Genomic DNA, 15736 nt, shown 5'->3' with positions numbered 1-15736 from the left:
TCGGGGGTGGCCGGACAGCGTGGGGCCGCGAGGAGGGGAGAGGAGACGCCCCTGCAGGGAGGGCCGGGGTGGGAGGACGTGGCCCCGGGGAGGGAAGCGGGTATGGTCCCAGGTGAACGGGCCTTTTCCCTACCGAGAGGGCCTGGCCTTGCCTAAACGCGGGATGTCGCCTCCTGACAGACCGCGTAGGCCCAACTTGGTAACTAACCCCCGTCCCACCTACAGGGCTCGCTGAGGTACCTGTAACCCCGTGGGCTCGTTAGTATTGCTTTGTGCGAAGCGGAGCATGTACCGTGATGAAGAGGGTGGCATCTATTTGAGCGTCTTTGATTGAAGGCTTGTGACTGGTATAAAAGCAACGTGTCATTGAACTGGTCTCTCTTTTTTTTTGTAGGGCTTTAAAGCAAATCTGTCTCTTCTGAGGCGACCTGGAGAGAAGACTTACACCCAACGTTGCCGTCTGTTTGTGGGGAACTTGCCTGCTGATATTACCGATGAAGAATTCAAAAGATTATTTGCTAAATATGGGGAGCCTGGAGAGGTTTTTATCAACAAGGGGAAGGGATTTGGATTCATTAAATTGGTGGGTTCTCATACTGTAGCCATTTAAATCTGTTGTTCAGCTAAATTACAGCAACACAATTGTTTGTTGAAACTGGGTCTAATTAAATTTTTCCAGGAATCCAGAGCACTGGCTGAAATTGCAAAGGCAGAACTTGATGATATTCCCATGAGAGGCCGACAGCTTCGAGTTCGTTTTGCCACACATGCTGCCGCTCTGTCTGTGCGTAACCTTTCACCCTATGTGTCCAATGAGTTATTGGAGGAAGCTTTTTCACAGTTTGGTCCAGTTGAAAGAGCTGTTGTGATTGTAGATGATCGAGGCAGATCAACAGGAAAAGGCATTGTTGAATTTGCATCTAAGCCAGCTGCAAGGAAAGCATTTGAACGGTGCACCGAAGGAGTATTCTTGTTGACAACGTAAGCTGTTTGACTATATAGAAATGTATTTTATTTAAACATGGCAGTTAGAGATAAACATTTAGTCTCTTACTGTCGTTTTATCACAACTTAGCTTAAGTGATGATTGTTGTAAACAAATTTTCTTATAAACAAATTTTCTTCTAAAAGCTAAAACCAGCATTCATATTGAAAAAAAATCTTTTTTGTTTTTGTTTAGTACTCCTAGGCCAGTTATTGTGGAACCACTTGAACAACTGGATGATGAAGATGGTCTTCCAGAAAAGCTTGCTCAGAAGAATCCAATGTATCAAAAGTAGGGGCACTCTTTGTTTTCCTCCACATAGAGATAAGGCATATTGATCTCAAATATATTACAGTATATGCTATTTACAATATATGATAGTTTAGCATATGTATTTTATGATTTTTAAAACAAATTTTGTATTTATGGATAGTCTAAACACTATACCCAGATGTACAAACACTCTTTTCTTAACCTGTTTATTATATAATTTTTTTAAACATTAGTTTTAATAAAATTTTTGCTGTGAAGCCAGCATTGAATTTGACAACCTCTCATAGGTTTTTTCTTTCTATCCACTAAAAGGATGTCAACTTAAAAATCACCCTTCTGTATTAAAATGGCTTACTCTACTATTTTTACAAGGAAAACAACAAATATTTTTCTTTGCTTGCTTTGTGCACTTCACAGCACTTTGGCAGTTTTCGCACAGCAACAGGGAAGAAGGAAATTTAAAAAATTGCAAAACCACAAACATTGGAGGGGCAGTTGTAGTATTTGGTGCCTGGTAAAATGTTCAGATGTACCCAAATCATTATTGAAAATGGGACTTCTTAACTACTTCTGAATTTTTTGTTAAATAAAAAAAAAATTCAAGTTGATGCAACTTCAGTGAAATGTTTCAATATTAATAGTCCGAAGCCAACACATTCAAAAAAGTATAAAGAAAAATGGTCTTTCAGAAAATTGCAGCGCTGGTGTGGATATCATTTGACTTTTCAGTGAGCTGTGGGTGTAAAAACCTTTTCTCAGTCCAGCTACTATGTTACTTTTCCTCATGGGCAGAGACCTTGGTTTAACTGTTAGGCATAATTTTTTCTAATTCTAATATAAAAAAACATGTTTTGGACCTAGCTGACAATGTGTCCCTCCTTTGGTCATTGATTCCTTGAAAGAAATTACTACCGCTGTTGTTGGGGGTATGTCTACACTACCTGCTGGATCGGCAGGCAGTGATCAATCCAATGGGGATTGATTTTATCGCGTTTAGTTTAGATGCGATAAATCGAATCCTGAGCACTCTCCTGTCAACTCCGGTACTCCACTGCTGTGCGAGGCGCAGGCAGTGTCCACAGAGGAGCAGTTGGCTCAACACGGAATTCTCTGGATTCTTTGTTCTGAACATCTGGCCTGTGTCATCAGCAGCAGTGTTTTAAGTCTTTAAAGCTCTTATTGTTAAGCATAATTCAAACATTTATTGAAAATATTGTGACTTAGTAAGAAACTAGTTAATTTTGAACTGAGTATTCAAATGAACCTGTTACTCAACTCCTGTCTTTCAAATTCATTATTAGTGAATATTTTCTATTCCATTTGTAGGGAAAGAGAAACTCCACCCCGCTTTGCTCAGCATGGCAGTTTTGAATTTGAATATTCCCAGAGGTGGAAATCCTTAGATGAAATGGAAAAACAGCAAAGAGATCAGGTGGAGAAAAACATGAAAGATGCCAAAGACAAACTTGAAAGTGAAATGGAAGATGCCTATCATGAACATCAGGCAAACCTCTTGCGTCAAGGTGATTGGCACTAATTCTTCTGTTGCCATTTGTTTTCTAGTTGTCTGTGCTATTTATACAAATAGTCCTATTATATGGATGTTTGTGTTTTCAGTTTTCATGAACTGATCCATAGTAAACAGCCAGGTGGAGCTTGAGAATTGTTTTTAAAAAGTAACTTGCAACTTACATTACATCTTGCTTCCTGCTCGATGTAAATTTTATTTTGCATAAAAATAAGGGAGCCTAAAAATTGGTTTTGTATGTTTGATTTACATAATTATTGTGGCTCTGTGAGACTGGGAATTCTGGTTGCTCAGTAGGATGCTGTGACGAGAAAAAGCTTCCCACAAAGTTGAGTTTGTTTTTCATGTTTTTTTTGTGAGCATAACTCAAATTCTGTTGGAATTCCTTTTAAATTAGTTGGCCAATGACTGTAATTGATGAGAAAAGCAGTCATGTTTCAGTATCAGTTGTGTGCTGTGTAGAGCTTAAATGAGGCTAGGGTAAGTGGTTAAAGTGAGGTAACACTTTGTGAGAATAAAAACTTGGAAAAAGCATGTACAAAGGGGATATTGACAGACTATTTTTTCAGATCTTATGAGGCGTCAAGAAGAATTGAGGCGTATGGAGGAACTTCATAATCAAGAAATGCAGAAACGCAAGGAAATTCAGCTAAGGTAGGTCTGGGTTTGATAAACAAGATTTTGTCACTGAAAACTAAATTACAACAACGATGTTCTTTGTGCAAATGACAGTTGTGCATGTGCTAATACAATTTCCAGTTGAGGTTTGCATGTTAAAGCTAGCTTACCTTTGTAAAAATGCTATCATTTTTTTACTTGAACATCTTGAAATTTGAATCATGTTATATTTCTCAGTGGTGTCCTTCAACAACTACTCATAGCATCACATGGTTAATCTTTTGTAGCTCTCACTGAAGTTGAATTCACTTAACCTTTTCATCCAATAATCACCAACACACATTGTAAGATGCTAACTCTTTGTTGCTCATGTTGGTTATATACATATTAAAGGTGTAAATATTGTGCTTTTGAGGTATAATAACACACAAATTATCAGGCAGGAGGAAGAACGTCGTAGACGGGAAGAAGAAATGATGATTCGCCAGCGTGAGATGGAAGAACAGATGAGAAGACAAAGGGAAGAGAATTACAGTAGAATGGGTTACATGGATCCAGTAAGTATAAACAAAATAAAACCTTGTGTTTTATGAATAATTAAAATGATTTGAGATGCTACTGGGATTTTCTTAGTTTCAAAAAATAGTTCAAAATAACTAATGCTCAAATAATTGTGGTAGGTGAAAGGATACTGTTAAATGGTGCACCTGCTTCATGAAAGCAGGCCTTCAAAGGGGGGACAGAATTGATTACTCATTCTGATCTATTTTTGCCTTTGCAGAGAGAGAGAGACATGAGAATGAGTGGTGCCAGCACAATGAACATGGGAGGTAAAGGATTGTTAAATATCTTTACATGGTTAACATATAACTTGTCAGAATATGATTATATATTTTTCTTTCTTAGATCCCTATGGTGCAGCAGCTCAGAAGTTCCCACCTATGGGTGGTGGTGGTGGCGGTGGCGGCATAGGTTATGAAGCCAGTCCTGGTGTTGGCCAACCAGCCATGAGTGGTTCTATGATGGGAAGTGACATGGTAATGTATCCTGTGGTGGCTTTACTTTAGTACGGGGGAAATTAAGGCAGGAAATTCTGAACTCTACCGATTTTTTTTTAATGGTAGATGGTTTAAATCTTGAGTACTGACTGCTTTTTTCAGTCAGTGTATGTAATAGCAATATTAAGGACTAGTCTGGCAGTATGTACAGTAATAGCTCAGATCTTATGAGTATGGTCATTTAGACAGAAGTTGTCTGTAGACAAATTCAAATGTGCTATTAAGCATATTTGCTGTTAACCCTGTTACTGGTTGAGTTTTGAGTACCTGCATTATATTTAGGCTTGGAAGGATTTTTCATGAATTTTGATATTTCAAAATACTGGCTTGATTTCCAACAGCTTTTGCTCTAACAAGAAACAAATTTAAGCCTTATTTATCAAGATGTGATTACCACAGAAATTAATTTACAACAAATTGACACAGGAGAGCTTGCACTGTGTCAATTTGTCAATTCTATCTAGAAACTATTTCATAATTGTATCAAATGTCTGCAAATGTTACGTGGTTCTACTCTTGTTCTCCAAAGTGTAATAACTGAGGCCAGTTAAAATCTGGTCCTTCCAAGCCTAATTACAAAATCAGTGCACCCTTGCATTGATACACTGCAAAATGCAAATTTGTGCTCACATGTATGTTTATGCAACAGATTACTCATCACTCAACTTGTGAGTAATCAAATGGCAAACAGTATACCATATGATGTGTGCTAATGTTTGCCATAATATCAAAAGAGCAGAAATGCAGTTGTTAGCTTTAGGCATGTTTAAATATTCCCAGTACTCCTTGACCTTAGTCATTTTGTGACTCCTATCTGACAAAGGAATAATGATAGCCTGTTCTAATTTCTTGTTTCCCACTTGTTGGGCATGACTGTAGATGCAGGTTCTTAATCTACTGCATACCTCATGTTTAGAGGTATGTTTCCAAACAATACTATTTTTGGCGCACACTAAATGTGTGCATAGGGTTGGAGTCTGCTTGGTGCTATCCCACTGGAGCAGTACTGACAGCAATGCTTTAATAGGATGGAAGTCTCTTCTGGGTCAAGTGGTTGATGATAGTGTGCTTCCACCCTCCCTGTTGAGGGTACACACCCTCTGGCACAAAATGCAGAGAATCTTTTTCTGGGTGGGTTTAAGGTTAGACTGTACTCAGGCCTCTGGCTTCATATGGTGTGCTACCACAGTAGCTTGCCAGGTATCTTTTTATGGAAACCATACCTATGGTATCTAACTTTGCAAAGCATTGATCCAGTAGATGATGCTACCGGCATTAATGCATCTATAATCTACTGATAACATTTTTAAGCAATTCATAAGCGTCTAGTGAACAGTTAGGTAGTCTGTGGTGAACGCTGTGTACATTTTTTTCTTCATTCTAAAAGTCTGGTACGGGTGCATGTTGAACTTGTGTAATATTTTAAACAACTTGATACCATCAAAATGTGTTGCTCTTAAGATGGTTTAACTGCCTAAAGTTCCCTAGGACATGGCTCTATTTATGCCACACAGTGCTGTCCCCGTTATTAAACTTGAGAGTTGCAATTAGGTTTTAGCTGGTGTATAAACTTTGTAAAGAAGACATGAATTATGGAGAAGCTAGAAACTCCTTATTTTCTGAAAATCCTTCCTCAGAAAGACTGAAGCTAACTTTCAAATAATTCTATACCAGTAACTGGAGAAAAGTCTGAATTTAACCCATGATCTGTATTTACAGACTTAGTTTAGTAAACTGAAATTATTATTATTCTTTTAGGGGGTAGTGAAACTTTTATTTGAAATGGAAGTTGAAAGCTATCTTTGACTTCACAGTATTGATGTAACTTTTAGAGATCTGCTGCCAGCCACACCTACTTATCTGGTAGCTTGGTAGAAATACGTGCAGCTAGATGCATTAGTAAAGATATTTGAAGTCTCTGCTTTATTGCAGTCTAATTCAGTGCTTACAACTCTGATGGGAGACAGTCCATAAAGTCTTTCAATAATTGTAAAGTCTTAGTGGACTTTCCAAGAGCTTGTGGTGAAGCTGGGAAGGGAGGGGGGCTTCAATGGGTGCACCTAGTGAAATGCACAAAGGGCAAACCTGAAACACTATAGTTAAAATGTAGTTCTGTGAACCCATTTTTACATTTGGTTATATAGCAGTAGACCTGAAAATGTGAGAATAAATGAAGGTCTTTTCATCAAGCAATTGTGTTGGTTAGGTAAATCACTGCTTATTAGTCTTTCACATTTTTCATTCTTGTAATCCAGTAGCACTGTATTACAGTTGTTTGTTTTACTACTTAAGGCTTCTGCAGTTTAGTCAGCAGATGTAGTCTTAAACCCATCTTGAAAAGCACATGGTCTCTAATGCAGCACATGCCATTAACTGGTGAGTAGGCATCCTCCTTACAATGACATTTTATTAATGTCAACTCATACTTCAGTGAACTGAATCTGCCTTTTCTGGCTAGGCTTATTTGGAAATAACTTATTGACATAAACAAAACTTGTACTGAACTAAAGGTGAAAGTTTGCAAGCTATTTGCGTAAACTTGGTTGAAAATTGCTAGAGCTCATTTTGGAAAGGGTGTAAATTCACATCTGCACTAATGCTTACATTTCTAGCACTGCAGGGAGTATCTGTTCTTTGTAACAGATGTATGAGAATGCATCAAGTTGGGAACATACCTCAAGGCATGTATTACAATAAACTAATTTTTAAATTACCCTTTTTTCCTTTCTATGTTCCCGGTACCTGTGGATCGGCTCAATGGTGATTGTATCGACGAACCTTGACTACGGAACCTTCTAAAAATATATACTTAACACACATGGACATCAACTACATAATAATGAACTGTTAATACTGTTCCAATAGCGTGCTGAACGCTTTGGGCAGGGAGGTGCGGGGCCTGTGGGTGGCCAGGGTCCTAGAGGAATGGGGCCTGGAACACCAGCAGGATATGGTAGAGGGAGAGAAGAATATGAAGGCCCAAACAAAAAGCCCCGATTTTAGATGTGACCAGTAGTTTCATTCCAGTTTGTTTTTGTCTGCCTTGTTTAGACACCAACTTTTAAATTCTTGCATTTTAGTAAGAAAGCTACATTTTTATGGATGTTAGAAACTAGTGACCTAATATTTGTAAGTGGTCTGTTTGGACAAGTAAAATTTAATTATGTAATGCAGTGTTTCAAAAAAAATTAGCTGTTTTTTTGATGTATAACATCCCTAACTTGATGGCAGTGTACCAATTTTTTTTACTGTGCTTCAAATAAATAGAATACTAAATGTAGTAACTATTCTGATCATAAACTCGCCATGCATGGTTCTAAAGGAGGCTAAATGCCATACCTTTCAACATAAAACAAATGAGTCTTGGATTTAGAGGTCTGATTTAGACCAGGATGCAGAAAAGTAGCTTAAGGGTGAGGCCTCCTCCCATTATGCCTCAAGCTTTACGTTTGGGTCAAATAGTTGTAGACTGATACTTGATCTTCCAATGGGTACAGATTTTCAGAGCATTCCTTATACTGCAATAAGGAAATAAATGGAAATTTTGCAAGTGTTGTAAGATGCAGTAATGGAAACTAAACAGCAAATGATGCTGCTGTCATGTAATGAGTTTTAGATTTTAACAATGGAGGGTGGGATGGTGGCAGAGACTTATATCTTTGGGCATCCACTGCTTGAAATCTAAAGAAGTTGAAAAGGTCACTTTTTAAAATAAAGCCACAGAATGGCTTGGATTAACTGACTTCTCAATTAAAGGGCTGTAAATATGACAAATGTTTGTTTTATACGTAAGCTGTCTACCTGAGATGTAGGATTGGCCTGGTTCAGTATTTAATACCTAACTGAAATTGCTTGGCAAGAAGACCAGGGAGTATTACTTGATTAAAACAAGGAGATTTTTAATTTGTACTCTGTAACTTGCTTATGTCCTTATGCTAATTGAGTGGACTAACTCTTACAGTTCAGAAATCAACTAGGATTAATTTCAGGGGTCTGTAAAAACTGAAATCTTCTTTCATAGACCTTGTAGTACTTAAATCCTAAAATGCATCATGTTAAATTCAGGTAAATAAATAGCCTCTTGCACTGTAGCAGGGTTCTCAGCTTTTTTTGAGTCATGTCCAGTCTTAGCATTTCTTTTTACTTGGAGCTTCTGCTGTCCATGTGCCAGGTCACAGTGCCACTTAAGTTTGGCTCAGCTCACCGCACCTCCTGGTTGAGAACCCCTGTTCTGATATTGTCAGATATCTTAATGCTGACGTTTGGCAGGCAAGAGTAGGACTAAACCTGGAGTTCAATAACTAATGCTATATAGTACAAATAAAACTCCCTCTTAAGATTCTGACAGAGGAAATGGCTTCATGAATTTACAGTTTGTTGCTGTCCACTTAATTAAACCCCATAAGAATGCAAGGTATTCTGGACTCTGATATTAATGTAGTTACTTCATTACTGTGATTGTACCTGACAAGCTGGGAGCATGGCTTCCCAGTGTAAAATGCCTTGGTATTAAGACAGGATACATCAACCTGCTTGTGCAAAGTTGGCAAACTTATTTGGTTTGGTTGTATTTTTACCTGACTCCCAAAATGTTGAGCAATCTGTGAATAGTTTTAATTGTTAGAAGGTCTTTCCACTGTTTGTGCTAAGCATTGGCTAATCCTAAATTCTGTCTCTATGGATAAAAGTTTTAGTGTTTAGATTTCATTACCTAGGAATACAAACAGTCTGTCTTCAGAAGTGAGCACTGTTTAAATGCTGACTGCTAAACTTTAAATGTAACACTGGCAAGCTGTGAAATGTTGATAACCAGGTGTGTGACTAAATATTAAGTGTCTAAATAGAGACTCAGCCAGTTTGGCAAATCTGTTCCTATTTTCCCAGAACTTTTTAAGAGGGTGGATGACACTTTACCTCTATGAATTGAAATGTAGGAAATCTTGGATCAGCAGTTCTTAAACTGGAGATCAAGTGTCTGGGATCTTTTGTATAGGATTCTTAGTTTAAAATCAGCAGTCCAATTACAACTTGTATGAATTTTACAGTAGGGACTCAATGCAAATGCTTTCAAAAGGGTGTTCGTGGACACCCACAGAGGGTGAAAGTGTCTGAGATGGGAAACTCTGACAGTAAACATTAAATTAATTTTTTCAGTTTATTTTTCAGATTACATGTCATTCTTTATTAAAGAGATGCTGGCACATATCCTAAAATGCTTTCTTTTGTAGTACTGTAACTTTGAAGAGTGAAGGATGCTGATGTCCTAATCATTACCTTCCAGAGGTTTTCTCTGTAGAATCCCTATTTGTATGTAAGCTGTTGCTGGGTCTTAAAAATAGACTGTTTGCTAAACTGTGTTTAGCAAACATATACTGAAAGCTTCAGCAGTTTCTATAACTTCTGAAATAGTTGTATTAAACAGTGTACCCTGTGTTATAGTTGCATAAGCAGACTTTTTTAAACAGAATCAAGTCCTGCTTTGAGTTGCATACAGTAGCTTCTGGCCAGTTTGATTTCAGAACTTTTTTAAAGGTACAATCTTAAAAGCTGACAGACAAATGTCAGAATTTTAAAATTTTATACCCAGTTATTAAGTTGGTGGGAGGTATTAGGGAAGTTATCATGTTCCTTTGGTCTTTCCCCATGGTTCTGTGGTTTTGGAGTATTCACAAAGTTAGGTGACTTACATAACTGAAGTAAAGGGTTTTCAAATCCATTAAGAGAAGTCCTTGGTCTGGCAGACCCATTTCCAGATGGTCTAGACCATGTAGAACTTTTTTTTATATTGGATTTAGAGAAAATACTGGCTTTTGCAATTTAGTCTGCTTTAATTAAATTGAGCCCATTTAAACTTTTAATCTCTGCAGCATATAGAAATGGGTATTCTTTTGCATGTTTTCACACTTCCTTAAAAATGAATACAGAGCATATCTACAGTACTATGTAGATACAGCATACCACCTAATAGAAATACAGCTTATGAGAAATTGAAACTGCTTTTGTGAGATTTTGTGGTATTTTTATGGTAGAAAAATTCTTGGCTTCTCCTTGGCGGCAACCACTTACTGTGGCAGCAAGTTTTTGCTGGAGTTTTTGAGACTGCAATTTTACACTCTTAAAAGTAGTGGCCTGCTACATAACTGCACTTAGCCAGCATTTCTGCAGTTCATAACTGTGAGGAACGTAGTACCACAAATGGCAATGGACATTAGGACCCGGATGTAGTATTCCTGCTTGCTCCGAGATTCTCATTGCCGACTGCGTACAGGTAGGTAACAAGCAATATAATATAACTTGGTGACTTTCTGTGTAACCTTATTCTGTGGGTATTCTGACATCACACTTCCGACTATGAAATTACAGTGCAGCACTCTTCATACTTGTATGTTTAGCTTGCATCAAAGTTGCGTGGCTTTCGGTTTTAAGCTGTATCTTTTTCAGCAGCAATAAGCAACTTATTGCGATTCTTAGATAAGTATCACAGACCCGATTCCTTTGTACATATGACTTGGCTTGTGTGGATTTTCTTAAGTACATTGTAATGAAGATATTCTTAGGTGAGCTCTGTGGGGAAGAGGGAATGTGATTTTAGAATCATTTAACTAGTCAACTAGGTGCAATTTGCACCTAGAAAACCTGTCACTTGTATTAACTTTCTGTAGTAGCAAAATATCCCATCTGCAGTACGTCCCCTTGTAGAGTCTTGGCTATTTAGAAAATATATTGGTAATCTTTGCTCTAGTCTTCAATGAACTAGGCGATAAAGATGTAAAGCTCACTGTAGTGAGCTTTAAGACTTGGGTGTAAGTACGTCTTAGGTCATAAATTGTGTTCAAATATCTCCATTAGTTTTCAGGGTTTATCAACTTAAGATATGTTTGTTTTAATTTCTAGGTGGCAGTGATCATGATATATGTTCAATTAAAGGCAACTGAATATGCTGGGAATCTATGGATTCCTGTCTTAAAATATTCATCTTAGTAGTGAATGTACTGATCAAAGTAGCTTAATTTTTCATCAAAATATCTTTAAGTGTGTGCTTATTCTAAATTCTTCACTGCTAGAAATACCAGATATGGTGTTTCAAAAGGTTACATACCTAAATGTTTCCCAACTTCAGAATGTGTTGACCTTCAGCTCCTATCTGCTTTGTTGTGCTAGTTAGCTGTAACTCCAGAGTCTGAATGTCATACGTTTCCTTATTTTATCCCCTGATCTGGTTCTTGGCAATGCATAAGAAACCTTTTTCAGCGGTATTGCAAGGGTTTTTCTACTTGAGATGCAAAGTTTTACTTTGCATACTTGTTTCTGGTGTACATTTTTGTCAAATTTGGACATTATACTTCTGTATTGTATCTTCCAAGAAGGAATCTTACTCATTGGTGAGCAGTTTATAAACTAGATAGGCTTGCCCTCTGCTGTTTGTATTCATGTTCTTTTGAAAAATCAAAGTAATTTCTGCGCTTCATAACTCAGACAGTAACAGCTCTTTAGTTACATTGAATGTGTAGCTGAACTTCAGCTATTCAACCTGTGACACCATTCGTCTCTAAGCCAGTTTGGCTGTTGCCATTGACTTTAGAGCTTTCTGATGAATAAAATTCAGTAATGAAATTAATGGCAGTATGTTTGCTGTGAAACTGCAAGAATTGGATTATTAGGTATTTCTATACCAACAGTCAGGTCTGTTCAGATTTGCCAGTGTGCTGAGTATATACTAGACACGTGACTTGCCTTCAGGAATATCATGGAGGGGTTATATGGACACATCTACCTTCTTCTGCATACTTGGAATGGTAATAGGCTTTTGACACTCTTGGAGCAAGCAATTTGTGACAAAGCAATGGGTTTCATACTAGCTTTGAATTGTCTGCAGTAACGAAACTTAGTGCAGTAGGTCTCTTAAACAAATAGGCATGTCTATTTTAAGCAAACAACTTGTAATAAGTGGGTATGAGAAATAACAGTACACTGAAGTGCTTGCATTGTGTTTCATCTTGATTTTATCTTTTTCTCTATGAATTATACTTTTCCCAAAAGTTTATCTGAAGCTCGGAAGTGTGGTGCCAGAATACATATGCGTACCTGTTAGATCAGATACTGGTGCTGTCAGGGGAGAGCACAGCACAGTGTAGCATATGGGGGCTTTTACTGTAACATTAAGCATACCAAGTCTTGCTTGCAGTTTCCCCAATAGCAAAACACTAAACAGCTAAATATTGAGGCCTGTGAGTAGTTTTAGGACTTGAGCGGTATTGGGGTTGCATGTCCGTTAATCATTGCCAGCTGCAGTGACATGATCAGGAAGGCCTGTGTGTTGTAACATGTTAAATGAGGCTAAGCATGTTGGAGAAATTGCATAAATAGTGTGCTGTTTTGGACTGTTGGCTTCTTCCACTACTAGCAAGGCTGGAATCAACTGATCAGCTTCTGATTTCTCTCCATATCAGCTAGTGGGGTTTTTAAATGGCTGCCTACTGGAAAAGAAAAAAATGGGAGGATTGGCCTTCTCCCCTTTCTGTCATTGCTGCTAGATAATGATTGACAAGTTAGGACTTGATTGTGCAATCCCACAGTGGGCTGTGAATACCCCATCTATAAATGTTGCTTTTGAACACCAGTACTGAAGAGCTAACTGGGGAAAAAGGGGGGTGGCTACAAGTGCATAATCTGGAGTGTTAAAAAGATGCACAAAGATATAGTATCCCTTATGCATGGTGTTTGGTGCTACAGCATAGAAAACAATGTGCATACTACATTTTTTGTCGACTTATAATTCAGTCTCAACACTACCAAGAGGTGGGTTTGATATTAAATTTGGGTGTCTCATCCACTTGGCTGGCTAAGTAGCATTGTGAAGGCAGTGTGCTTTGCCTCCAACTAATAGTGTGCACAGAACTTCGTACAGACTTGTCCCTAGTTGCTGATGAGTAGATGATCTTCAGCTCCTTGCAGTTTGCCCTCAACATAGTTGTAGTGAAAGGCTTAATATGCAGAGGGGGGAGAAGCTGTGATGTAGAACAAAGGTAATTAAGCGCATGACAAACTGTCTTCCTTTGGATTGCAATGCACTTGTGGGATTCTTGGGCTGGGCACAGCTAGTTTCAGGGACACTTTTTGCTTCATCCATATGGAGCATGTATTACTACAGATAAGCCAAACTGATTAAATATCCAGTATAGTTTCACAGCTACATACCTTCACATAAGGGATAGTATACCTCTGACTGCAATCAAACTTCATTGTACTCAGACTGGTGAAGCTAGCAGTTATGGCTTGGTGTTCAGAGTAGGTGCAGTTCTTCACTCAACCACCTGCATATTCTTTTACTTTCTTACAAGTGTTTAGACTAGCCTACTTTTGCCCCTTATACTACTTCCACCTAGTATTTTGGAATAATTTGTAAATTCCCTCATAACTAATCAGTCCATTTATCTTGTAAACTTTTACTTTTAATTTAAAGGTTAGAATTTTGTAATGGGTTTAGAACTTTGTTTTCAGAAACTTTCTAGTGTGTGTATTTTTATAGTAACTTCAGTTGTTATCCTTCAGGTGAAGATGATGCAAGCGGAGTGAAATCACGTGCTCATCCATGTGAAGTAAGCATATCTGTTAATGTTTCATTAAAAAAAAAGTTTAGAAACTGGTCTAAAGGACTGTGGAGTAGTGCTGGTGGTGGTTTTTGTTTCCAGTAGCTAAATTGAGTTAAAAAGCTAAACTTACATTTTTGTGTCAGCAATTGCGATAGTTGCCACAGGCAGCCCATTATAATAGCGAATAGGGGGGAGGAGAGGTAGTTCTCAAACAATCTTGTTGATATGGTTCACCCTCTGCATACGTTTTTTTGGGAACCCCTGCCATACAGTTAACATGCTTTTTACACCTCCAGATAAGTAGTTACAATTGTGCACACTGTCATGTTTGGTTGGTCATGTTCTACTTTAGACTCCAACTTCCTCTTAATTCCATGGCCTCTACTTTGCTGAGATGCTGCACCTCATAAAAGGAATGGCCAAACTGAGAGTCACCAAATAAGTGACTTATATTTGGGAGTATAAAATCATTTTATGGAAGACATCAACTTATGTAGTTTTTCCTCGTACAGCAGTAGAGCCTGAGCACAATCCAGAATGTGACTCGATGTCCGGTGATGTGGAGTAGCCAGACTGTGAAGTGAATGGGTGAGTAGTAGATTAATCTTGGGATACTGAATTTGTAAGAAGAAATGACCCCACGTGTACTTAGCAGTTTCCACCTAAAATTTAACCTGATCTTAATTATAGATTCTTAAGATCAGAAGTCATTCTTTAATGGATTTTATATACAACTTTTTAATCTTTCTTTTGTAGAACCAAGCTAAGCATTGTTTGAGGCTTTCCGGCTCTGCAGCATCAATAAACCCTGCTCACTGAACTCTACAGATGCTCAGACACAAACAAGGAAACATGTTAATTTCAAGCACCATAAGAAAGGCATGGTGCATTAGGAGGAGAAAGGTTTAGGGCAGATAGCATAACACTTGATTAAAACAATTACATAAATTAAACTTGATACAAAAATATTGGTTTTGCTTTTCATCTTCAAAACATTTTACAAACAATTGAACTTCACAGCACCCCACAAGGTAGGTGAATCAATATTATACTGTTTTATATGTGGGGAAGCAAGCAGACCGGAGGTAGTATGCAGGGACTATAAGAAGGAATCTGTAGAGCTGGAATTAAACTAGAATTCTTTTTTCCCACCATTTGACCAGACTTCAGTCTAAAACACTTACAAATTATGATGCCAGTATTTAAAACCACAGGCCTGGGGGAAACTTGCTAAATATTTTCTTTTGCACTGTTGATGGTTGTATGCATCTGATCTATCCTTTAGGCAGTTTGAACAGAATGAACACTTAAAATTTGAAACCAGTGATGTAAAGATTCTTAAGAGTTGATCCTAATGCTGTGTAGTCCAATTCAGAACTGCTTCTGTGTCCCTGTTTCTATGCTATTCACTTAATCCCAGGTGTAATCTGAAAGCTTATATATATTGCTAAAGAATGTTTGTTCCAGTTGCATTATTTTTTTGTGTTCATTCAATTTTTTTTTTAAAGTGACCTATGTATGACACTTGCTGGTAACATCTGTAAATTTTTGGGGCTAGCTTTGTGTTTTTGCATTCACAGGAAGAAGCAGTGTTTGAAGTCCAGAACCCAGTGGAGAGGAGCCAGGGACTTAAGTGGCAATGTTTTTCTTTCAATAAAATACTCAATTGCTGTACAAATGA

The 15736-nt window shown here is 37.8% G+C and overlaps 1 protein-coding gene and 1 long non-coding RNA gene across 10 annotated transcripts in view; one reads left to right on the top strand and one right to left on the bottom strand.

The window, feature by feature from the left end:
- The window catches only part of LOC120389144, a 14479-nt gene extending 14045 nt beyond the window's left edge, over positions 1-434 (bottom strand). The window contains exon 1 of one of the 3 annotated variants that reach the window (XR_005590782.1): positions 241-434. This is a non-coding gene — a long non-coding RNA (uncharacterized LOC120389144). The remainder of the gene's footprint in view (positions 1-240) is intronic. The other 2 variants (XR_005590781.1, XR_005590783.1) reach the window with 2 other exon arrangements.
- SFPQ (splicing factor proline and glutamine rich) overlaps positions 1-15736 on the top strand; it is a 16607-nt gene extending 871 nt beyond the window's left edge. The window contains exons 2-13 of one of the 7 annotated variants that reach the window (XM_039511447.1): positions 395-583; positions 680-981; positions 1181-1276; positions 2585-2781; positions 3356-3440; positions 3844-3961; positions 4186-4234; positions 4311-4441; positions 7328-10730; positions 14015-14061; positions 14568-14643; positions 15636-15736. In XM_039511447.1, coding sequence (XP_039367381.1) covers positions 395-583; positions 680-981; positions 1181-1276; positions 2585-2781; positions 3356-3440; positions 3844-3961; positions 4186-4234; positions 4311-4441; positions 7328-7465 — 1305 coding nt within the window. In that variant the 3' untranslated portion in view covers positions 7466-10730; positions 14015-14061; positions 14568-14643; positions 15636-15736. The other 6 variants (XM_039511452.1, XM_039511450.1, XM_039511448.1 and 3 more) reach the window with 6 other exon arrangements.

This window comes from Mauremys reevesii, linkage group 23 (genome assembly GCF_016161935.1).
Source record: "Mauremys reevesii isolate NIE-2019 linkage group 23, ASM1616193v1, whole genome shotgun sequence".
NCBI lineage: Eukaryota > Metazoa > Chordata > Testudines > Geoemydidae > Mauremys > Mauremys reevesii.
The sequence above is the reverse complement of the archived record's forward strand: the minus strand, read 5'-3'. Positions and strand labels throughout refer to the sequence as shown.